General features: G+C 37.8%; 1 protein-coding gene across 1 annotated transcript in view; it reads right to left on the reverse strand.

Moving 5' to 3' along the window:
* Window positions 1-25,356, reverse strand: part of LOC121735977 (acyl-CoA synthetase short-chain family member 3, mitochondrial) — a 48,109-nt gene that overhangs the window by 18,889 nt on the left and 3,864 nt on the right. Inside the window, exons 2-3 of the mRNA XM_042126985.1 lie at window positions 6,705-6,855; window positions 4,986-5,130 (exon numbers count right to left, since the gene is read on the reverse strand). Coding sequence (XP_041982919.1) covers window positions 4,986-5,130; window positions 6,705-6,855 — 296 coding nt within the window. The remainder of the gene's footprint in view (window positions 1-4,985; window positions 5,131-6,704; window positions 6,856-25,356) is intronic.

Consider the following 25,356-nt stretch of genomic DNA (forward strand, 5'->3'; position numbering starts at 1 on the left):
CAATGCAAAATGTCAAATCTTTGGTTAAAGTTAAAAATGGACGCCATCAAGACGCCATATTTAACCATAGCCATAGAGCTCGACAAGGATTTAAATGCACGTGGCGAAAAAAGGAACTAACGCTGTCATCATACAAAAACGCCATTTTTGACAGTTCTTCTTTACCAGCAGGGGGCGCTGTTGCTGGCCCACGTTCATTTATAACCTTGTTGGATCAGCTGTCAATGTCTCCGGTCAAAGTTAAAGTTAAATTTAGTCATAACTTTAACCTTAACTTTAACTTTGACCACGCCTCTGGTGCAACCCAACCTAAGAGTGAGTTGCACCAACTTACTTTAACTTTAACTACCTATAAAAATCAGAAAATTTGTAAAAACACCTCACGTAAATTGTGGACGCCCCCTTGCTACTTAGCAACAAATACTAAAAACAAAATAAATTGAATATTTTGAGGGGCTTTCATACAACAAACGTAATTTTCACCTATCACTGTTGTTTGACGCGAAGATGTTTGTTATAGCCCGTATAGCCGTTTAACTTTTAGGTGTAGGTTTGAACTAACCGATGTAAGACGTTGTTAACAACCTAAAAATTTAATATTCGCAAAGAATTATTGCTGAGGGCTGAGACTACGACTATACTTTGAAGTGTTTGAACTTACATATTTTTAAGACGATTTAAGGTCTAGAGTCTACGAAGTGAAGTAATTACGAATATAATATTATAATAATATAATATTATATTATTTACTAGCTGTTGCCCGCGACTTCGTCCGCGTGGACTTCAGTTTATAGCGCGCGGTGTCAATAAAATTGGTGTCAAAAGCTTTTTAAAACCTTTTTTTTAATTAAACTTTTTTATACCTTTTAAAGCTTATTTAGCGTTACACAACTTAGCTGCATAATGCATTACACAACTTTAGCTTTGCCCAATACCCATAAACTATTTAATATTTATTACTGGTAGACTGTTGTTTCTGAAATCTATGTTGGTACGTGAGTTAATTAATAACATGTATAAAAAATTGGAATATTGACTCAACATGGTACCGACTCTTATAGAAATACATAATTATGAGCAAGCGATAGCGCGATCTAGGCGACTCTTGGCGCCATCTGTTCCAGTTTTTGGAACTAACTTAATTTGAACAAATTTACGCATAAACACCCCCTTACAACCCTTTTTTCAAGTAAGAAGTAGCCTATGTCCTTTCTCAGGCTTTAGACTATCTGTGTACAAAATTTCATTACAATCGGTTCAGTGGTTTTGGCGCTGTTGTTTTTGAATTTGATATCTAAGTTGGTAGGTGAGTTATTAGTTAATAACGTACCTATATAACAATCGAAGGAATCGAGAAACCTAGTTCAACATGGTACCACCTCTTATAGAAATACGCATGAGCAAGCAATAGCGCGATCTAGGGGACTCTTGGCGCCATCTGTTTTGAGTTTTTGGAACTAAGTTAATTTAACCAAATTTACGCATTTTCACCCCCTTACAACCCCTTTTTCCAGTTAAAAAGTAGTAAAATTTCATTACAATCGGTTCAGTAGTTTTGGCGCTGTTGTTTTTTAATTTGATATCTAAGTTGGTAGGTGGTGAGTTATTAGTTAAAAACGTGTATAACAATCGAAAGAATCGCGAAAGTTAGTTCAACATGGTACCACCTCTTATAGAAATACGCATGAGCAAGCAATAGCGCGATCTAGGGGACTCTTGGCGCCATCTGTTTTGAGTTTTTGGAACTAAGTTAATTTGACCAAATTTACGCATTTTCACCCCCTTACAACCCTTTTTTCCAGTTAAAAAGTAGCCTATGTCCTTTCTCAGGCTTTAGACTATCTGTGTACAAAATTTCATCACTATCGGTTCAGTAGTTTTGGCGTGAAAGCGAGACAGACAGAACGACAGACAGACAGACAGACAGACAGAGATACTTTCGCATTATAATATTAGTATAGATAAAGAGTTACAGAATGATTCTGTACTTAATAAAAATTACCACATGCGTTTTTATGAAATTAAGGTGCAAACGAGGATGTACACTCGCAATATTATAAAAGTTGCAAGTGTCTTGTCAGGATCGGTAAAATATAAAATTAGGGGACAAACGAGCAACAGGTCACCTGATGGAAAGTAACTATCGTCGCCAAGTTGCCGGCTTTTTAGAGAGAAAAGTTCTCTTTCCCTTTTTAGAGTTCCGTACCCAAAGGATAAAAACGGGACCCTATTACTAAGACTTAATCAATGTCTGTCCGTCTGTCTGTGTGTCTCCAAGCTGTAACTCAAGAACCATATAGCTAGATTTCTGAAATTTTCTCAGCTTGTGTATATCTGTTGCCGCTATAACAACAAATACTAAAACCAAAATAAAATTCATATTTAAGGGGGCTCCCATACAAGAAACGTGATTTTTTTGCTATTTTTTGCTCGATATCAATAACTGCAACACATATGCACTCGTAATATTGACGAAATACTCAGTTATATTTGTACTTTAATAATCAATAATAAAATTTAAATAAATTAAATAATTAAGGGGGGCCCCATACAAAAAAATACAATTGTTTAGCCTATTTTTGCTTGATTGAGGTATTGAACCATTTGTGCGTGAGTTTAACTCACACTTGGCCGATTTTTTATGAAATTGGGGGACAAACAAGCAGACGGGCCACCTGACGGAAAGCAACTGCCGTCGTCCATGCGATCCGTGGACACTGTCACATTAGAAGAGTTGCAAGTACATTTTCGCCCTTTTAATGAAGGAATAAGCTAAGGGAATAAGCAGAAGAGAACAGGGATAGGGATTAGGGAATAAGGTATAGTTCAGTTGGGCTTCCGGTCTCCGCTTAACTCGCTAGAAGAAACACAGCGCAAGCGCTGTTTTACACCGGTTTTCTGCGAGAACGATGTTTGACGCCGGTTTTCTGTGAGTCTGTGGTCTCACATGGCTAACACATATTTTTTTGGCAAAAGGAGTATATTTTATACTCTATTTTTAATTTTGTATCCAGAACAAGAAACGGGGGTATCCCATACTAACATCCCCCCTCTATATCAAGGGGACGGGATAGGTTAGGTTGGGTTTGATAATTTTTTTGTTGTTTCTGTACTAATAGTATGCTACCAAATTTCAGCTTTCTCAGACTTCAGGAAGTACCCTAACAATTTTGATGATCGGTGAGTCAGTGCCAGTATTGTTTTTTTTGGACACCTATAAAATCTAAAGTATAATAGTAACAATATTCAAACTTTGCCCATTTAATTATTAGACTCATGCCATTATATCTGCAAAATTTCAACTATCTGGCATTATCCGAACCAAAGTTACGAGGGTGCAAAAATACGACGAAACGTTTCGAGAAAAGGTAGGTAGTGCCCGTGCGCGCTTCGCTTGGCTCATCTTGGCGGGGGCACTCCCGTGCACCCAGATTTTGATTTTGATTTTGACGATGAAGAAATTCGTTTATCGCGAGGAAACCGTTCATTTCTCTAGGATAAATGTATCCTATGTCCTTTCCCGGGACTCAAAGTCTCTCCAAACTAAATTTCAGCAAAATCGGTTCAGGGGCTTAGGCGTGAAGAGGTAACAGAGAGACAGACAGACACACTTTCGTATTTATAATATTAAAATAGGGATGACATCGAATAATATTTTGAGTATCAGCTGCTTCGAATTCACTCCCTCATGACAATGTCATCCAATAAAAATGTCGGGAGCATAGTCAAAATTAGAACTAATGCCGCCATCTTGAAAAGTGTCACTTAAAAGATATCCCCCCTTTACGCTTTCGTGGCGCAACTGTTTTACATCCACGACCCCATCGTCATTCGACATCCATGATCCAAGTGTAGTAAATGTATTACCTCTTCACACTTGAAACTGCTGGACCGATTTTGGCGAAATTTGGAACCTATTTAAAGATATTTTAAGACCCAGGAACCAGGAAATGACTTAGGATAGTTTTCTGCGCAAGAGATTTGCGGATAACATCTAGTATACATAATATTATAATTAAATTATGCACTTATGTGACGTCAGGTTTTTTACGCTTCTCGTGAAAGTAAAAAAAAAAGATAAAAAGCGGAAAGATTGCTAAGTAGGTATTATGAATTTTAAATAGAAGTATGTAAATATCCACTACCTACTGTGGTTCTTTGTTAAAAATTATAATTAAAAGAATCACGTGCCACAACACGTTGTTCATTTTTTAGTTTTATTACCCTTTTTATCATTTACTATGTTCTTTCCCGGGACTCAAAGAATCTCCATGCCAAATTTCAGCAAAATCGGTTTAATGGTTTGGACGTGACGAGGTAACAGACAGACTTTCGAATTTATAATAGGCATTAGTATGGATGATAACATAGAATGAGAACGTAACGAAGTATTTTGATATCGTTGGATGATAAGTGATAACTAATAAAATAACACTAATTACGCTTCTCGCCTATATATTCGTGTCTCTTTACTCTTATAAAAGAGTTATACAGTGTCTTCCGATTCCTTTGTATTTTGTGGAATGTCATGAATCTGCTTATACAGTTATTTTAAAAATTGTAATTGATAACATTTTATTTATTATCTGGTGTAAATCCGTCTAAAATTTTGGCCAGACACGCAATGAAAATGCCTGACTGTATCCGACTTTTCAGGGTGGTCAGTTCAGGGTTACCAGTCCGGGTTGCTCTGCGGGCGACGCAATGTAACTGAACTATGTAGCTTAGGCGCAGTCGGGGCCCGATCTAGGGGGGGGGGGGGCAAACCGGGCAATTGCCCTGGGCGGCAAAAATGAGGGGCGGCAAATTGAGAGCGGCGCGGTGTCGCGTCGGTGGCCTTCGTACGCGAGTCCAACTCGCACTTGGCCGGTTTTTGGGGCGGCAATTATTATTTTGCCCGGAGCGGCGAAATAGCTGGATCGGGCGCTGGGCGCAGTAAGTTGTAATAAAGCCAGATAGTGGTGTCAGTGTGTACTATAGCCTACCTGGTGCTGCATCTCGGCGTACGTGATGCGGCGCACGGTGTCGGTGAGCGGGGAGTCGTGGACGAGGGCGACCTGCTCCCCGCGCCCCGCCGCCACGTGCCGGTCCAGTGCGTTGTGGCACACCGACAGCTCGCCGCCCACCCACCTGGGAATAAGCCAAGCAATAGGAAATTCGGAAAGGTCTGGTTCTTCAAAATAATCAAGGTTTTTCTTAAGTGTAATTTCAATAATAAAAAGCCTTTTTGCCGACTATCCGGCCGCTTTTGTAGTCGCCGACTACAAAAGCCGCAGGGTCGTGTATTCCGCGTATCCCGTGGCTCTGCCGGAACACCGTTGGGGTTTTAGTGGATATGCCCGAGCGAGGCTGCAGCTCCCAGGATTACTATTATTACTACTTATTATATTTATATTATTACTAAAAAATAGTTGTTTTATTAGTAAAAAATGTAACAATTGCTAGTTGCTACTTGCTACTGTGGCGGTACCCACAATTCGCCTAACATTCCTGCATCGCGCTATCAAAGTTTTCTGAGCGCGTCGGTATAATATACGACAGCTGAAATGTATCACTGGGGCTCCGGCCTGACCGAGTATAGCACCTCGCTCGGTCGGAAGATCTTCCTTTGTGGCCACCGTGTTTATTCCACTCTACCATGCATGACTCGAGTCGCATCACGCATGTTTGCGCGCCGTTAGAAAAGAGTTACGAAATCAAAGAATTTCAGAGCAAAAAAATCCACGGCAAAGTCACGATAAAAACGTTGTTAAATATATCAATTGAAATTAGCGTAATCATTAATATACAATAGCCATTGTTTCGTTATGTTAAAGTTTACTGTAAAAATGAAGCAATATCCGGAATAACCTCTGTGTGAACTTCTGTACGTAAAATCTTACAAATATTTACATAACATAACGGACCAAATTACTCCATAGACGGATGGCTGCAGATCTATCCTTGATCTTAAATTCTATTGGATGCAATACTTTACCTAAAAACAACAAACCTATATAGGTAACGAGCTTTTGCCCGCGGCTTCGCTCGCGTTAAGAAGTATTATTATATACAAACTTTCATCCCCTATTTTAACCCCTTGGGGTTGGAATTTATCAAAATCCTTTCTTTGCGGATGCCTACGTAATAACATCTACCTGCATGCAAAATTTCAGCCCGATCCGTCCAGTGGTTTGGGCTGTGCGATGATAGATCACCATGTCAGTCAGTCACCTTTGAGTTTTATATATATAGATATAAATGCTCGCTGTAAAGCATTTGTGTCCTAACTCCTAATCCACCAATTTTTGTAGAATTTTGAATGCAGTCTTGTTCTAAATCATCTAGGGAACATAACTGCATTCATATCTCAATACGTATAATTTTTCTGTGGGTCAGTACACGTAACTTGCATTCCTAAGGCACTATCGATACTTTTATATTACCAACCATTTTTTTCTCTCATATTGTAACAGAAATGCAAGTTGACTGAATTAGAAACCCTATTAGTCTTAAATAGTCTTATATGTATGTCCAAAAAACCCATTTAATATATCCTTTAATCCTTCGATCATGGATTTTTGGAAATCTATAATCGTTATTCTATTATTGTCGCGATCACCGGTGATCATAAGGGGCTTGATAGGTTAATGGGTTTTTTAGATATATATTATAATAATAATTAATTATAGCCTTTAAATCCCTAAACAACGCATATCTCTTACCATTTCGTGAACGGTGGGTTGCTGTCGTCCAACACTCTGTCCCAGGGCTTGGTCCACTCCAGCAGCCCCCCCACCTCCCCCCAGAAACCCTCAGGGTCATCCAGGGATCGCTGGTAGGTGCTCAGGTACTCTTCCGTAAGCGCACCATCCCCTGAAATGGTAATCGTTTTTATAGGGTGTGAAAACAAGTGATAATACTTTAGTATGTGTATGAGTCGCCTGCATGAGCGTATATAAGGAGGGAGGGGGGGTACTGGGGGTGAAAAAAAATGCTCTTTCAGCGCTGCTACTTATTAGTTACAGTATTATCACTTTGTTTTGTTACAACCTGTAGAGTTTTCTATGAAAGCATATAGGTCTACCAGAATCTGATGGCAAAAAGTGAGAAAATACTTAGTAATAGAAAATAACTCTAGTAATACCGGGGTAATAGGAATAAAACATTTCGATTCTTTTTTATTCCTTTAGCAGCTTATTCTGTGAGTGAAACATGCAAATATAAAAATGTATCCGATGATCAAGGATATTTTCTGAAAATCTTCTGTCAAAAATTGCCATCAGATTCTGGTAGATCTATAATAATACCGACGAAAGTGTAACTTTTTTTATTGCGCCATATCAATGTTCCGCCATTTTTTATAAAAAGATAGAGGTTAAAAGTACAGGCTCTATACGCTTTCAGTGCAGCACTGCTATTTACACAGTGAACTACACAACTTACAAGGGGTACCTCATACGCGACACCCTAAGGGAGACGCAGGAGAGAGAGACGCAGACGACAGACTTTTGTGCGATCGAGTCTGCGGCGCCCATACAGTCGGCATGGCGCGGCCGCGCGCGCGACATGCCTATTGCCATAGTGCCGACTATGGGCGCCACCGACTCGATCGCACAAAAAGTCTGTCGTCTGCGATCTCCCTTATAATAACTTCCAAACCGGTTTCGGTGACAGCGGCCGGTTTAATTGAAATCGACCCATGTGTGTGCGCAGTACACAAGAGCACCATCTGTTCCTCTACTCTCATTGCCCAGTGGGACGGAAGACCGACACGACTGGAGAGAGATCAGGCGCAGTACCGACTTTTTACATGCCCATCCGACGCATGGATCATCTTACTTGTCAGATAATCAGGTGATCAGCCTGCATTGTCTTAACCAAACTTGGAAATAACATGTTTCCAACGCGGCTATCGAACCCACAACATCCGAGTCAAGAGCCACGCTCTTAACCACTGAACCACGGAGGCGTCTAAACAGAAACACCCTAAAGTATACGTCTTAAATGCGGAAGTTGATTTTTCTGTGATCTCTGTCTGTTCACCGCTAAAGAGCTGAGCTGGTATTTAAGGAAAGGATTCGAATTACTTTTAGTCGCAGGATTGAATTTATTTATCACGTTAAAATATGGTAGGTTCCGCATGGTAAACGAAATAGTGGAACAGAGGTTTAGTCAAAAAATGTATTATGCTGTTTCTCAACACATTTTCTGACAAACTGTAAGTAATTAAAGTGTAGTAATAAATAAAATACGTCTCTATAGTCTCTACCTCGGCCGTAAGTACCTATTCTATTAAATTGTTTATCTATAGTATGTAACAAAAATAAGTGATAATAATACCTACTCGTGACGCTCTGGCCGTTGCCCATACAAAAGTGAAAAAAAATGGTTTTTCAGCGCTGCCACTTTCACAGTGAACTCTCTACAAAGAACACGTACACACCCTAAAGTATCATCACTTATTTTTGTTACATTATAAAACTCTGCTAATACATAATAATATACAGGTATATTATTATGTATTAGCAGAGTTTTATATTATTTAGATTAGCATCTTAAAAGTGTTATAAAGTAAGTACACTAAAATTATAAATTATTATTTTTTAATACGTATTACGTTATCTTACTCGAAATATTTTATATAGTTTATACGTGGGAGAGCCATGCTTCGGCACAAATGGGCCGGCTCGACCGGATAAATACCACGTTCTCACAGAAAACCGGCGTGAAACAGCGCTTGCGCTGTGTTTCGCCGAGTGAGTGAGTTCACCGGAGGCCCAATCCCCTACCCTATTCCCTTTCCTACCCTCCCCTAGTCCCTTCCCTTCCCTACCCTCCCCTATTACCCTATTCCCTCTTAAAAGGCCGGCAACGCACCTGCAGCTGATGCTGCGAGTGTCCATGGGCGACGGAAGTTGCTTTCCATCAGGTGACCCCTTTTCTCGTTTGTCTCCTTATTTCATAAAAAAAAATCAGAGGAAATTATTTTAATATTAACACATTAGACTACGAATACTTTACTTATATAATCGCTCAGAGCAACTGTAGGATTAGCCAAGGCAATTAATTTTAATTCCTAGATGTTAGCTGCTTTATTTTACCATCAATAAAAAGCCACAGTGACTTCGGAGGGACCACAATAATACTACGATTTACGAAACATCAGAAAAAGAAAAAATGCAGTAAAAACCTACATAGCTATTAGGGTTGATTCAGACCACAACGCGACGCGTAGATGCATTTCAAATTTATATAGATTTGACAGATTCGCTAGACGTCTCACGCAATGAAACATGATACATGATATCTTTTTTTTTATGAAATAAACGAGCAAATGAGCAAACGGGTCACCTGATGGAAAGCAACTTCCGTCGCCCATGGACACTCGCAGCATCAGCTGCAGGTGCGTTGCCGGCCTTTTAAGAGGGAATAGGGTAATAGGGGAGGTTAGGGAAGGGAAGGGAAGGGAATAGGGGAGGGTAAGGAATGGAATAGGGTAGGGGAGGCCCCCCGGAGGCCCCCGGAGGCCCAATCCCCTACCCTATTCCCTTCCCTGTCCTCCCCTATTCCCTTCCCTTCACTCTCCTATTACCCTATTCCCTCTTAAAAGGCCGGCAACGCACTTGCATCTCTTCTGATGCTGCGAGTGTCCATGGGCGACGGATGTTGCTTTCCATCAGGTGACCCGTTTGCTCGTTTGCCCCCTTATTTCATAAAAAAAAAAAAAAAGGGGATTGGGCCTCCGGTAAACTCACTCACTCGGCGAAACACAGCGCAAGCGCTGTTTCACGCCGGTTTTCTGTGAGAACGTGGTATTTCTCCGGTCGAGCCGGCCCATTCGTGCCGAAGCATGGCTCTCCCACGTATAAATCACGTATATCTGTCAAATCCATACAAATTTATGCCGCGCCTCGATTCGCCTCGCCTCGCCTCGCCTCGCCTCGTCGCGTTGCGGTCTGAATTGACCCTTATTAATCTACAAAAATATGATCTAACGGCTAACCTATCAGTAAATTATGAAATAATTTACTGCACTCTATAAAATATAATTGGTGTACATTTAAAGAATTATAATTTAAAGCGTCTGACGTTTTTAGAACTCATCTTTTATTTTACTTTAATTTTATTTCCCTTTTAAGTTGCAATCTGCATAATTTTTCGATTGTGTTTATAGTTATTTTCCCCACTCATTATATGTATGTCCTCTCTATATTAGAATTTAAATATCAAAATAGGTAGGTATAAGTGAGTTTAGCAAAGTGCGCCATATAGCTATAATTCCATACTGCTGATATTATGAGATTTCTAATCAGCCGTATGGACTAGAGATCGCCCAATGGTCGAAATTCGACCTCAAATAAAAAATTAAATTAAGTTGCAAACAATGCTTTGCTAATACGACAGTATATATTATGTCTATGTTGCTAATAATTGATATTCTATTGTCAAAATATTGACTTTATTATTTTTTAGACATAACCCTGCGACAGTCTCAGATTAATAAAGTCAAACGATGACAGACTGGCCGTGTAATAATAATTGTCAGTATTATACAATTCGAGTGTATAGGCTTGTCAATCAAAATCTCCGAGTGTGTGTGTTGTAGTGTGTGTAATGTTTTATTTGTAAAAAAAAGGTATGATTAGAGCATAATTTCAAAATAATATCAGCTCGATGCACTCCTTCATCATATTTTATCACCATATATATACAGTTATAGTTTATAATATATAAACTATAACTGTGCAAAATTTCAATCACCTACGTTTCCGCATTTTTCGCCAAAAGGGATCCGAAGTTTTTCGCTCGTTTATTAAGACTAACCCAAAAAATCAAACATCGTCCTTCTCTCTTCACACTCACGCCCGCCCGTCTTTCATATGCCAGGTGAAAAAGGACGACGCGGATTCATCGCCCAAATTAGTTTTTTCTCAATAACTCGACAAATATTATACAACATTTTAAAAATCCGCTAGGTCGATCTCTCAATGATAGAATATTATTATACAATGTGCTAAAATATTAACTAAGTTCAATGCACGGATATGGCAATAAATGAAAAATTCGTGAAATTAGATGCATCTTTGTGATTTTTTTTTTTATCGAGAAAATTTGAAGATATCGTGTTTTTGCTCATATCGAATTCTCGGCAATATAATGTAGTATCTAATTTTAGAAAATGAAACAATTCGGGGCTTATTTTCAAGTATAAAAATGAATTATAAAATCAACATCTCACTATTAGGTTTCTCTTTAAATAGCGAGCTGACATTATTCCAATCCAGTGATCGAATCTAGCTCTGGGTTGCTATTCAAATGCAATAAATCACAGATCTGGAAATCTCCAATCAGCAGTATGGAATTATAGCTATATGGCGCACTTGCCGGGTAGGCGCACTTTGCCACACTCACTAGCCACACTCACCATAGGTTTCTCTTTATAGCGAGCTTACATTATTTGAATCCAGTGATCAAATCTAGCTCTGGATTGCTACTGAAATGCAATAAATCACATAGATCTCTAGAGGTAACCACCAAATAAACTGCAATTTTGCATTTATAAAGTACTAGATGCCGCCAGCAATTCTGTTGCGCCAGTTTATCGCGCGGGAACCGTACATTATATCCTATGTCCTTTTCCAGAACTCGTCGTATCTCTAGTACCCAGTGTTTTGGTGGTTTGGGCGGGAAGAGGTAACAGACAGATGGGCGGACACACTGGAAGTACAGAGACAGAGCAACTGTTTGGAAAAAAATCGGCCAAGTGCGAGTCGGACTCGCGCAAGAAGGGTTCCGTAGCGATACAGAGGAAAAATAGGCTAAAAATTGTGTTTTTTGTATAGGGGCTACCCTTAATTTTTTATTTTATTTTAATATTATTATTAAATATTAAAGTACACATATAACAAAAGTATGTGTGAAAAATTCAAGCGCCTACCTCTTGCCATTATTGATATAAGGCGAATAAAGCCGAAAAAATCACATTTGTTGTATGGGATAAAATATTAATTTTATTTTGTTTTCAGTATTTGTTGTTATAGCGGCAACAGATATACACAATCTGTGAAAATTCCAGAAACTATAGCGGTTCTTGAGATACAGCCTGGAGACAGACAGATGGACAGACAGACGGACAGACAACGAAGTCTGAGTAATAGGGTTCCGTTTTTACCCTTTGGGTACGGAACCATAAAAAATTAATGTCACTGACGGCTGAACCTGCATCTTTTCCATTTTTCCCCCATCCCATTACACCCACACCCACCGCCCACGGCCTGCCAGCACGCAGATTATCAGTAATAATTGTTGTTCAGGGAAGTAGCGTTTTAATACAGCTGAAGCCACATGACCGATTTGGTTGCCACATGACTTGACTGGTTCGAAAAAAATAGCGTCTTGTCGGTAACACATTATTATTACCTATTAGATACATTTAAATAAACGCCTCCGTGGTCTAGTGGTACAGAGCGCGGCTCTTGACTCGGAGGTCGTGGGTTCGATTCCCGCGTTGGAAACATGTTTGCAGGCTGATCACCTGATTGTCTGACAAGTAAGATGATCCATGCGTCGGATGGGCATGTAAAAAGTCGGTCCTGCGCCTGATCTCTCGCCGGTCGTGTCGGTCTGCCGTCCCACTGGGTTATGAGAGTAAAGGAATAGAGAGTGCTCTTGTGTACTGCGCACACACTTGGGCACTATAAAAATTACTCCTGCGTAGCTGGCCTGGTTTTAATGAAACCGGCCACCGTCACCGAAACCGGTGTGGGAGTTATTATTACATTTAAATAACAGTACCTACATTTTCCGTAATAAAAGATAAACTTCGGTTCAGTAGTTTCACAAGTCACAACCTATTCAATGTCAACAAACAAATTATTTTATCGTACAAGACAATAAGAATTTCAAATTCCACATAATTTGCAATTTACAAGCCGAAATAATGAAACTATTCGTTGAGAGTTTATCATAGTTGGGTTACAATTAATTATGATTATATTTTTTACAATTTAGGTTCATACTAATTATAATATTAATATTAATGTTTTAACTATAAAATGATGAATTTATTTATTTAAGAATAAATTGCTTTATTTTATACTAAAAATATATTGTTTGTCAGAAAAAAGTTACGTCTTACCGCGTATGTGTTCGGTTTTCATGGCGGCCACACTGAATGAAAATGTGGAAAATGAGGAAAAATTGTTAAAATATAAAAATAAAAGCGGCCAAGTGCGAACGGTATACAAGCGCGGGGTTTTGTACAGTTATTCATTTATTTTTCTTAATACGTTTTAATGAGAGTCTCTAAAGTCGAATAGCAAAAGTTGCTAATTTTGGACGGGTTTTTTGCTTCTTAGCTTAAATACTCAAAAATATCTTACTTTTTTAATTATTGTATAATAATATCAGCTCTAACTTGAAATGAAAAAATCACAGAAAACCGGCGTGAAACAGCGCTTCCGCTGTGTTTCGCCGAGTGAGTGAGTTTACCGGAGGCCCAATCCCCTACCCTTTTCCTTTCCCTGCCCTCCCCTATTTCCTTCCGTACCCTCCCCTATTTCCTTCCGTACCCTCCCCTATTCCCTTCCCTACCCTCCCCTATTACCCCTTAAAAGGCCGGCAACGCACCTGCAGCTCTTCTGATGCTGCGAGTGTCCATGGGCGACGGAAGTTGCTTTCCATCAGGTGATCCGTTTGCTCGTTTGCCCCCTTATTTCATAAAACCGGCGTGAAACAGCGCTTGCGCTGTGTTTCGCCGAGTGAGTGAGTTTACCGGAGGCCCAATCCCCTACCCTATTCCCTTTCCTACCCTCCCCTATTCCCTTCCCTTCCCTACCATCCCCTATTACCCTATTCCCTCTTAAAAGGCCGGCAACGCACATGCAGCTCTTCTGATGCTGCGAGTGTCCATGGGCGACGGAAGTTGCTTTCCATCAGGTGACCCGTTTGCTCGTTTGCCCCCTTATTTCATAAAAAAAAAACCCTCTCTCTCCAACGTAAGATAACATGAGATTTGACTCGACCCCCTCCCCTTTTAAACACCTCACGTAATTTGTAGACCACGACCTTGTCAGTCAAAATTTTAAGACTGTCTACCTATATTTCTATTATTAATGCAATATGTCGTTAGCACAAGGAACCCTAAACTTTAATACTAAAATATGTACCGTTTATAGCACAATTTATAATCGCGTTATCAGCTTTTAATTTAAGTATATATACTTAAAATAAATGAACGCTGTTAAGCATTTGTGTACTAACCCACATAAAAATTACGTATTGAATTATGAATGCAGTTATGTTCTGTAGATAATTTAGAACAAGACTGCATTCAAAATTTAACAACAAAAAAAAATTTGGGTTAGGACACTAATGCTTAACAGCGACCAAATAATGTATTTAAAATTTATTATTAAAATTAAAACAGGAATCATCTTAATAAGTGAATAGTACCTACCTATTTTCATCTTAAACACGTTTTTAAAATGCTATTTTAAGTAAGTGTATAAAATAGTTAAATGCTTTTCCTGCGTAGGTATTTCTGGCATATTAATCCCTTTTGAGGGAAAATATTTAAATAAATATATAATATGCATAATGTAATGATCATATTATATTATTACAAGATGTCGCCCGCAACTGCATTGCGCCAAAATTATTTATCGTGCGGGAACCGTAATTTTTTTCGAGATAAAAAGTATCATACTTATGTTCTTTTCAAAGTATTTCCATACCCAGAAAAAAGAAGAGGTGACGGACAGCTGACACACTTTTGCATTTACAATCTATATCTATATAATATATAAGCCCGGCCGCACATTGTCCGAATTCTGATCAGAAACAGTTGAATTTCGCCGGACCGCCCGCGCCACCCCGCACACTATCCGAAATATCCTTCCGGCGAGTTCGAGCTCACTCGGCTCAGTACAAAATGTAAGAGACAGCGCGGACGTTCAACTGTTTCTGATCAGAAATTTCGGACAATGTGCGGCCGGGCTAAAACTCAAAGGTGACTGACTAACTGATTGACATAATGATCTATCAACGCACAGCCCAAACCACTGGACGGATCGGGCTGAAATTTGGCATGCAGGTAGATATTATGACGTAGGCATCCGCTAAGAAAGGATTTTGAACAATTCCACCTCAAAGGGGTTAAAATAGGGGATGAAAGTTTGTATATAATAATACTTCTTAACGCGAGCGAAGCCGCGGGCAAAAGCTCGTATTAGTATAAACATTGATACGTATAATTATTGATAAGCTATAACTAGGGGTTCCTTAATAATCTATATAAATAAAAATGAATCCAATCATCCCTTGGTGACGACAGTCGACATCAGGCGTAAACTTGGTTGGTAAAAAAATTTGGTAAAGAGAAAAAAATTTGGTAAATACTCAAAGTAGGTATTACTTTGAGTCCCGGAGAAGGACAAGGGATACTTTTTGTCCCGGAAAATGTACGGTTCCTGCACAATAAACTTTTATGATTTTCGCCCAAACTACTCAATCTATTTTGAAGAATTTTGGCATGGAGATACTAATTTTAATCTATTTTTATAGCAATTGTGGGAGAGCCATGCTTCGGCACGAATGGGCCGGCTCGACCGGAGAAATACCACGTTCTCACAGAAAACCGGCGTGAAATAACGCCTGCGCTGTGTTTCGCCGAGTGAGTGAGTTTACCGGAGGCCCAATCCACTACCCTATTGCCTTCCCTACCCTCTCCTATTCCCTTCCCTTCCCTTCCATCCCTACCCTCCTTTATTACCCTATTCCCTCTAAAAGACCGGCAACGCACCTGCAGCTCTTCTGATGCTGCGAGTGTCCATGGGCGACGGAAGTTGCTTTCCATCAGGTGACCCGTTTGCTCGTTTGCCCCCTTATTTCATAAAAAAAAAGCGAATTAAATAATTATCGTTAAGACAGGACAACATATCTGTCGGGTCAGCTAGTTCCGAATAAAGACTCCATTGGGTTCCGTACACACACGGTATAATATTACATCGTGGCGCGTTGAACTCTAATGTACTGACTAAAGTCCAAACTATCAATACCACAGAATAGATAATAATACAAGTATCCATAATAGCTCCCACACCGGTTTCGGTGACGGTGGCCGGTTTCATTGAAACCAGGCCAGCTACGCAGGAGTAATTTTAAAGTGCCCAAGTGTGTGCGCAGTACACAAGAGCACTCTCTATTCCTTTACTCCCACAACCCAGTGGGACGGAAGACCGACACGACTGGCGAGAGATCAGGCGCAGGACCGACTTTTTACATGCCCATCCGACGCATGGATCATCTTACTTGTCAGACAATCAGGTGATCAGCCTGCATTGTCCTAACCAAACTTGGAAATTACATGTTTCCAACGCGGAAATCGAACCCACGACCTCCAAGTCAAAAGCCGCGCTCTATACCACTAGACCACGGAGGCGTTACAAGTATCCATACTAATATTACAATAAGTGCGAAAGTGTGTCTGTCTGTTACCTCTTCACTTCAGTTTGGTATGGAGATACTTGAGTCCCGGGAAAAGACATAGGATAGCTTTTATCCCGGAGAAGTACGGTTCCCGCGCGATGAACGATTTTTGACGCAACGGAGTTGCAGGCATCGTCTATGGTAGGTACTTATTTTAATCTTATAATTTACTGTATAATAGGTTTATGTAATAAAATTAACTTTGCAGTGAGTGTTTAATTAAATAATTATTGTTGATTATAAGTAAAAATTAACATTTTAATTATTTAAGGACCATAATTGCTCAATGCAAAGTCGACGCTCAAGCCAGGGGATCAGGTTCAAATCCCGCCAAGGGAACAAAAGTGTTTAAGCTAATGCATAGCTTTTATCACGGGCTTTAAGCGCGGCGACCGAATCAAGAAATTCCGTAACGAAAATCAACCTAACACCCTCAACCCACTCCAACACTCCGACACACTCCGGTCGGTGCGGCGTTAACGTGCATCGTCTAACATCGTTTCAGTTTAGCAGAGAGCAGACTTCGGTACGGTGTTTGTGTGCGTACGACTAGACGTATGCGACATATTTGCATAAGTTAATAAAAACATTAAAAATGCTATCTTTACCGCGGCAGTCTCCGAGTGCCACAGCCCACACGTATTTTCCCACAATGCGAAAGTGTGCCTGTCTGTATGTCTGTTACCACTTCTGGCCATTTAGCCGAAACTTTTTCGTTTCCGCTTCGTTATAGAATCGCGGATCAAAATGTATGGAATTGACATAAGACGAGTCGAATGTAAATACAATCGCACTTAAGAAAACAAAATACTCTTATTAAGACACAGACTGTTATATAATAAGTATTATACTCGGAAAACATCTTGGTGACTCTTAGTATAATATTCTGCAGCTATTTATGCGTTTGAAGTGATTCAATTCATACTGAGTTCACATCGAGTGTGCAAAATGCCATATCACCCTTATGTAAGCCATACACGCTGCGGTCTATCCGTAGTACAAACTGTTATTCTTCTTATATATATATATATATATATATATATATATATATATATATATATATATATATATATATATATATATATATATATATATATATATATATAATAAGAAGAAGAGATTCTAAATAAGAAGAATAACAGTTTGTACTACGGATAGACTAATTAAAAAATAATGTAGTACGTAGGTGTGTTTTATTTATCATTTTAATTCAAGGAACAGTAATAAATTTAAATTATTAAAAATAATAATTACAGCATAATTAACATGGATGTAAAAAAAGTCGGACGGAGTCTCATTAGTCATTATGTGGCTGCACAAAAGCATTTCAGGCCTGTTTTTCTGCAGCCACACCTGTGTAGAAAATTAATTTCATGAGATCGGGGGGGATTGGGGGATCTTTTTCTCAAAACATCATCTATGACAAGGTAGGTCTGAGGTATTTTGTTGTAAAATGTACTAAACAAAGTGAGCAATAAGAAAAATTTTAAAAATATATCTCACTTTTTTGCTTATAACTTCCTTAATTTTTCATTTAGGGTGAAAAGTTATATAAACATATTTGAAGGCAAAATAATTTGCAACAAATTATGATATTACACATTTTTTGTAAGACGTATAGTTTCCGAGATATCGCGAAAATAGTGTTGTCGCCCCTTTTTTTAGATAGCGGCCGGGCGACAAGAGTGGCGAGTGGCGACCCAACAACCTTGAGGTTAAGATTCTATTAACCCTCCCAACATATCCCAAAAATAAAATTGTGTCCTCTAATAAATGCAATATTCGGCCCTTAATGTTTTCAATGGATTAGTACGACTTTAAACAAGCGTAAAACTATATTATGTATAACGTTAAACTTTTTTTAAATAGTAGAGCTCCAAAGGTCGACTAACGTTTTAACGTTACCGTTCACGTTTTATTCGAATAATGAATACTTAATTGCACTAATTTAAATATATGTAATGAGTATAACATTCAAAATACTTAATGTTAGTGTAATACATACGTAGACAAAAACATTTCAAAATACGCGTACTTGCTACTTTTTTCGTTTCCGAAAAATATTAATTGTAGTTCCAAATCGGACTCCGATTCTCTAACCTTTCATCCATCGAGAATAATATAAAGGATTTGAACTTGATTTATAAGCAAATAATTAATCAATCAGGCCACATTTTCCTAAACAAAATATGCAGTAAATATTGTACCAGAGAGGAACCTACCAAGAAGTCGATAATTGACCATATCAGTACTAACTTAATCAAAGAAAGCTTCCATATGACTCTGATCAACAGCTCGATGTCTGATCACAAGCAAATTTTTTTACAACTAAAAAGATATAAGCCCCCTCCAATAACATATTATAACTATGAGTGGATAGACTACAAAAACCTAAAAGAAACAACAGAAACAGATAGTTTTCAATATGTTGCTGATAACTACAATGATTTTGAAGAACTAATAAAATGTCACATATAGAAAAATAAAAAGAATAAAAGGAAGTTACTTAATAATTTACGTGATGACTGGATTGATATAGATATTATAAACATGATAAAGGAGCGAAATTATCTCTGGAAGCAGTATACAAAATATTACATATATACAAAATTCAGAAACGAAAAACAAATTAAAGCGAAATTTAAAAAAGTTAGATCCTCAGTAGCTAAGCTAATACAAGAAAAAAAGAATTCGTACTACAATAAACTATTCAAAAACTGGTCTAGTAATCCAAAGAAAATGTGGTCACTTGTTAATAACTTAACAAATAATAAAATTGTAAAAAGCTATGTTCCTTCAGAGATTATAGTACATTCTAAAACAACTACCAATTTAGATGAGATTTGCGAAATTTTTAATCACTACATCTCTACTATAGGATCACAACTTGCAGAACAAATACCAAAAAGGAACCACGCTGGACTTAGCTCTTCTAATTTTAATGAATTAACCAATCACAAACTTTGTGAACTATATTTGTGTACTGAGCAATAAATTATTACTATTATTAAAAACCTTGATTCTAATACGAGTTCCGGTATTGATAAAATAAATACTAAAAGTATGAAATGCCTGAAAGACCATATTTGTGATAAATTAGCTAGATGTTTCAATAAATTATTAATAGATGGTGAATTTCCGGACAGTTTTAAAATTGCTGAGGTAACGCCTATATACAAATCTGGATCCAAAACAGACCCCGGAAATTATCGCCCAATTTCAGTGCTGCCGGTACTATCAAAAATTCTTAAAAAAATTTTACACTCGCGACTATCCAATTATCTTGACTCCTTTAAATTTATTTCGCAAAGGCAATATGGTTTTAGAGCAAAAAGTGGTCTACGGCGGCTATAATCGATTTAGTAACTAAAATAAAAGATAATATAGATAAGAAGAACATAGTGTTAGGAGTTTTTATCGATTTAAAAAAAGCCTTTGATACTGTTAGTCATGAATTACTAATACAGAAACTAAAAGCTATTGGCATAAAAGGCAATGCATTAAAAATTTTTGAATCATACCTAAAAAAACAGACTACAAAAAGTAAAAATTGATAATTCCTGCAGTAAGCCCCATCCTATTAATAGGCTTGATGACTATTTTTTTTCTTATTGGTAATGGGGATTGTCCATTTTTTTTTAATTTTGCTCATAACAAAATCATTTCGAGGAATAAGGTCAGTGATCGTTTTTCTGTATATAAAAGAAAAAAATACCCATTAGTTACTTATATTTTTGAACAAATACGTTTAACCTTTGTTTGACCTTCAATGGCGTTAAATTAGCAATAAATTCGACCAACATTACGTTTCGAACTTTTTTTAAGATTCTCGTATCAGCTTTCACATAATGAGAACTTGCATTTGACGAAACAGCCATTATAAATAAGATTGAAAGGAAATTTAAAACATATGCAGAGGTCAATTGGCGGCCGATGATGACGTCAGAGCGAAACTTTAAAAATTTATTGAGAAAAACTAGCCAATGAATTTCAAAATTATTTAATTTATATTTTTAAAATACCCTATTTTAACGAAAAAAAATATAAAAAGTACATGTGATTTTTTTTGGACAATGCCCATTGAAAGACCCTTAAAAAATAGAAACATCGCTGAAAGAATGACTCTGATAGCTTAAAAATTCACTAAGATATGACAATTCAAACATCTCATAAAATAGAGCTGCCCGAAACGCCCCGTACAAAGTGCTACGAAAGACTGACGTCACTCTTTCGTAGTTTGTATGAATCGGGAGAGAACTTTGTTCGATAGGTATATTAAATATTGTGTTTATGAAAGTGGTTTCATAACAAAAGTTGCTTTAAATTGCATAAGTTATCGATTGGTACACAAATATTAAGACATTTATTTGAAAAAAAAATCGACTTGATTATCTAACTTTGAAGGGGCATAACAAAAAAAATAAAAATGCTATCGAGCTGTAATTTTGGGAACACTTATATTTCACCGTGATTTTTTTATGTTATTAACAAAATTCGCTAATCTTTGATCTTGTCATCATCCCTATTGTGGTATACCGCAAGGTTCGATTTTAGGACCTCTCCTCTTCCTTATCTATGTAAACAGTATTAATAAAATAGGCCTTTGCGGTTATTTAACTTTATTTGCGGACGACACTTGTCTTTTCTACTTTGGAGCTAATATTCATGATATAATAAAACAAAATCAAAATGATTTACAACCTTTTAACAATTAATGTCGCCAAAACATGTTACATTATATTCAGCCCGAGAAACAAAATCATTTCAGCTCACTAATTATAGACAATACTCCTATTATAGAAAAACACAGCGAAAAATACTTAGGCTTGAGAATGGATAGGCGTCTTACCTGGAACAATCAAATAGATACCATAATTAATAAGTTATCATCTTTCATAGGTTCACTAATTAAAATAAACCAATGCATTCCAACAAAACTGCGCTTTACTATTTATAACTCCCTCGTTAAATCGCACCTACTTTATCTTACTGAGGTTTAGGGCAGTGCAAATAAAACGAAATTAAATAAATTACAGAGACTACAAAATAAAATTGTAAAAATAATATTTCGATACCCATATCTTACACCAACAACCCAAATTTACAGCGAAACTAAGATTATGAACTTAAAACAACTATATACTTACAACACCTGTATATAAATTAGAAAAATAATCGATGGTAAAATCCAAAGTGAATTATCTTTTTCTGTAAAATCCCAAACGACTAGCCGAAGTATAAGACGCCCTAATTTATTCTGATCAGAAATTTCGGACAATGTGCGGCCGGGCTAAAAGTATCCATTCTGGAAAAATTCCTCTGAAAGATGTCAAATGGTATGGGCGGAGTTAGGCATAATATTTTTAGGGTTAGTAGTCAACAAAGAACCCTTATAGTGGCTTATAGTTTCGATCTGTCCGTCCGTCTGTCTGTCCGTCTGCCCGTCCGTCCGTCTGTCTGCCGCGGTTTTGCTCAGAGACTATAGGACCTATAATTTGGCATGAATACAATATAATTAATGGTGCCGACAAAATGGTACATGAAATATTAAAAAAATATTTTTTTATGGTAGGGTAGACTGGGTACGGATGTGACAATTTTGGTTTGGAAGCCAATAATTTTGTCAATTTTACAGCTAGCTGGGAAAATTTTATCACAAACCATAGTTTATTTATTTGTCTACATAAAAATACTATAACATGCCAAAATACGATGTATTAGTCATGGAATCAAATTTTAAAGAAAGAGGGAAATTGTCACAACCGACCACAACCCAAGGTCGGTTGTGACAGTGGTTGGGGTCAGTAGTGACATCTACAAAAAATTGTTTATATAATTTTTATTTCAATAGAATTGTACCATAAAACACCATATAAACATTATTCTAAACAAATTCATCTAGCGTATCAAAACATATTCTATTTTGAAACATATTTATCGACCAAAACAACGATGTATCCGATTAATTTGATGAATTTCGCCGTTCTCTGTAAATAAGTCCTACATTTGACTTTTTCGTAAGTATTTTCGAATTGACTGATAATATTCTGTGCTCGTTTGGCCTTCTGCAAGCGTTTTTAGGCCATTTAAGAAAAAAGATAGGATAAGTGTACAACCGTACCCATAAGATTTGTCACAACCGTACCCAACACGGAATTTCAATTATTAAACAATCGCCACGAATTGGCTAAACGATTTACGTAACAAATAATCACTCGCAGTTTTCTTTATTTACGTAACAAATAATCACTCGCAGGTTATTTGTATACAAAAAATAGTAAACATATTATTAACACATATAGGAAAAACAGAGAGTAATCTAAACATAATATGCAATAACTTTTCTAATACTTTCACCAAAGAAATAAGTAGCATTAAACATACGTGGGAGAGCCATGCTTCGGCACGAATGGGCCGGCTCGACCGGATAAATACCACGTTCTCACAGAAAACCGGCGTGAAACAGCGCTTGCGCTGTTTCACGCCGAGTGAGTGAGTTTACCGGAGGCCCAATCCCCTAACCCCTACCCTATTCCCTTCCCTACCCTCAACTATTCCCTTCCCTTCCCTTCCCTTCCCTACCCTCCCCTATTACCCTATTCCCTCTTAAAAGGCCGGCAACGCACTTGCAGCTCTTCTGATGCTGCGAGTGTCCATGGGCGACGGAAGTTGCTTTCCATCAGGTGACCCGTTTGCTCGTTTGCCCCCTTATTTCATAAAAAAAAAAAAAAAAACTTGTAGTCAAAAATTCCTTAACAGACCAGATTATATAAAAAGTAGTGAAGTATGTATGAGATTTGTAAAGGCCCAGTCTAGAGACATAGAAAAAATTATAGATAATTTAAGTTGTGATAAGTCCCCCGGTGCCCCGGGGAACCGGGGACAAAATAAGAGTAAGAGAAATTAAGTTAATTAAGCAAAAAATAAGTCCTGTCATTGCATTATTTATTAATTTGTGTGTGGAAAATGGGCTATATCCACAAAAACTTAAAACTGCTCTAATAAGACCAATTTACAAACATGGTTCTTGCAGTTACTACTCAAACTATAGGCCAATAGCCATACTGTCTGTTATAAACAAAATAGTAGAAAAAATTATTGTTGGGCAGATGAGCCACTTTCTTGAAAAGATTCACATATTGTCAGACACCCAGCATGGCTTCCGTAAGGGGCGAAGCACGACTACGGTACTAGGGAGGCTGACGACGTCAACGAGGGTCTGGACCAGAAGAAGCAGGTGGTGGTGGTGTTTATTGATTTCAAAAAAGCATTTGACACATTGGAGCACCATCAGCTGCTTCAAGCGATGGAAGAATGTGGGATATCCGGTGCACTAAACGACTGGTTCCGAGCTTATCTCACAAACCGAACACTCCAGACTGTCGTTGACGGCGTCACTGGAGGGCCCGCTATAGTCGACTGCGGTGTCCCTACTGGTTCTGTCAGTGGTCCAGTTGGCTATATAATGCACGTCAACAATATGAGCAGAGTTGTTAAAAATTGTCGTTTTCATATGTATGCAGATGATGTCTGTCTGATTTATATGGACACTGATCTCGGCCTAATAGACTCAAAAATACAAGAAGATTTAACAAGCATCATAATGGTCACACGACAACGGGATAATTATTAACATTAAAAAGACAAAGTGCAAGCATATCTGTTCTCCTTATCTACGTTGCATTAGTAGAATGCCTAAGATTGTAGGCCATACATATGAATGTATTCATAACAATGGTACAAATTGCACGTGTGCTAGCATTGAAGTGGTCAGGGAGTACAGATATCTGGGACTAATCGTGGACTCAAGCTTTTCATGGAAAATGCAAATTCAAAAATTATGTGGCAGACTACGAGTGGTGCTTGTTAAATTTCACCATCTTAGCCAAATATAAGATAGGGGAACCTTATACACTGTGTACTATGCGCTAGTTGACTCTTTGATCTTTTATGGACTAACAAGCTACGGTCGAACATTCAAAACTTATCTTGATAAAATAAAAGCGCTTCAGATTAAGTTTATGAAATTTTCAGTAGACAAAGATACGAAGATACAATGTAAAAGTTCAGATTACCTACAGTTCTTTTCAGAATGTAAGATACTACCGGTCCATGAGCGGCTTATATTGTCTATAGCGGCTGAACATTGGAATAGTGATGAGTTTATAACTTATATAAGGCGAATGAGGCCATTTACCCAGGCAAATTACCCAGGTTCTGGTGCCAGGGGGGGGGGGGCAAATTACCCAGGTTCTGGGCCAGGGGGGGGCAAATCAGATTTTTCATAAGCTAGGTGTTTATAAAGAATAAAAAATTATTATTTTTTAGTTAAAATATTGTATTGCAAACAAATGGCAAAAAATCGTTTTCTTAATTTTTTATTTTTATAGATAAAAGTACTAGATAATATACTTAGTAGGGACGTCAACATGATCCAGGGGGGGGGCAGCTGCCCCCCCCCCCCCCCCCCCCCCCCCCCCCCACCCCCTCGGTACGCCCATGGTCGCACTCACATACTCTATCTTACAATGAAACAAAATGAAACAACATTAAACATAAGATCATTTTAATAATCCATAATAATATGTCCTAGGAGTTAAATTGGTAGGTTACTGATATCATTATTATTAAATTATATAATGTAATGCTAGCTACATATAATTTATTGTTGTGAGCGAAATCTGCCTACAAACTGTTGTACAGTTTGGCAGATAAAAAAATGTATGATAGCTGTATCTGTTTATTGAATAAACCTTTTTTTCATTTTTCATTTAAAAATAAATCAAGCGAGAAAACCTACTTTTGACTGTTAAAAAGCAATGTAGTCCCCTGATAACGTTATCGTCAAGTGCTGGCAAAAGCAATGCTTCTCCTAAGCATTCAGAC

This window comes from Aricia agestis, chromosome 18, assembly GCF_905147365.1.
Source record: "Aricia agestis chromosome 18, ilAriAges1.1, whole genome shotgun sequence".
NCBI classification, from domain to species: domain Eukaryota; kingdom Metazoa; phylum Arthropoda; class Insecta; order Lepidoptera; family Lycaenidae; genus Aricia; species Aricia agestis.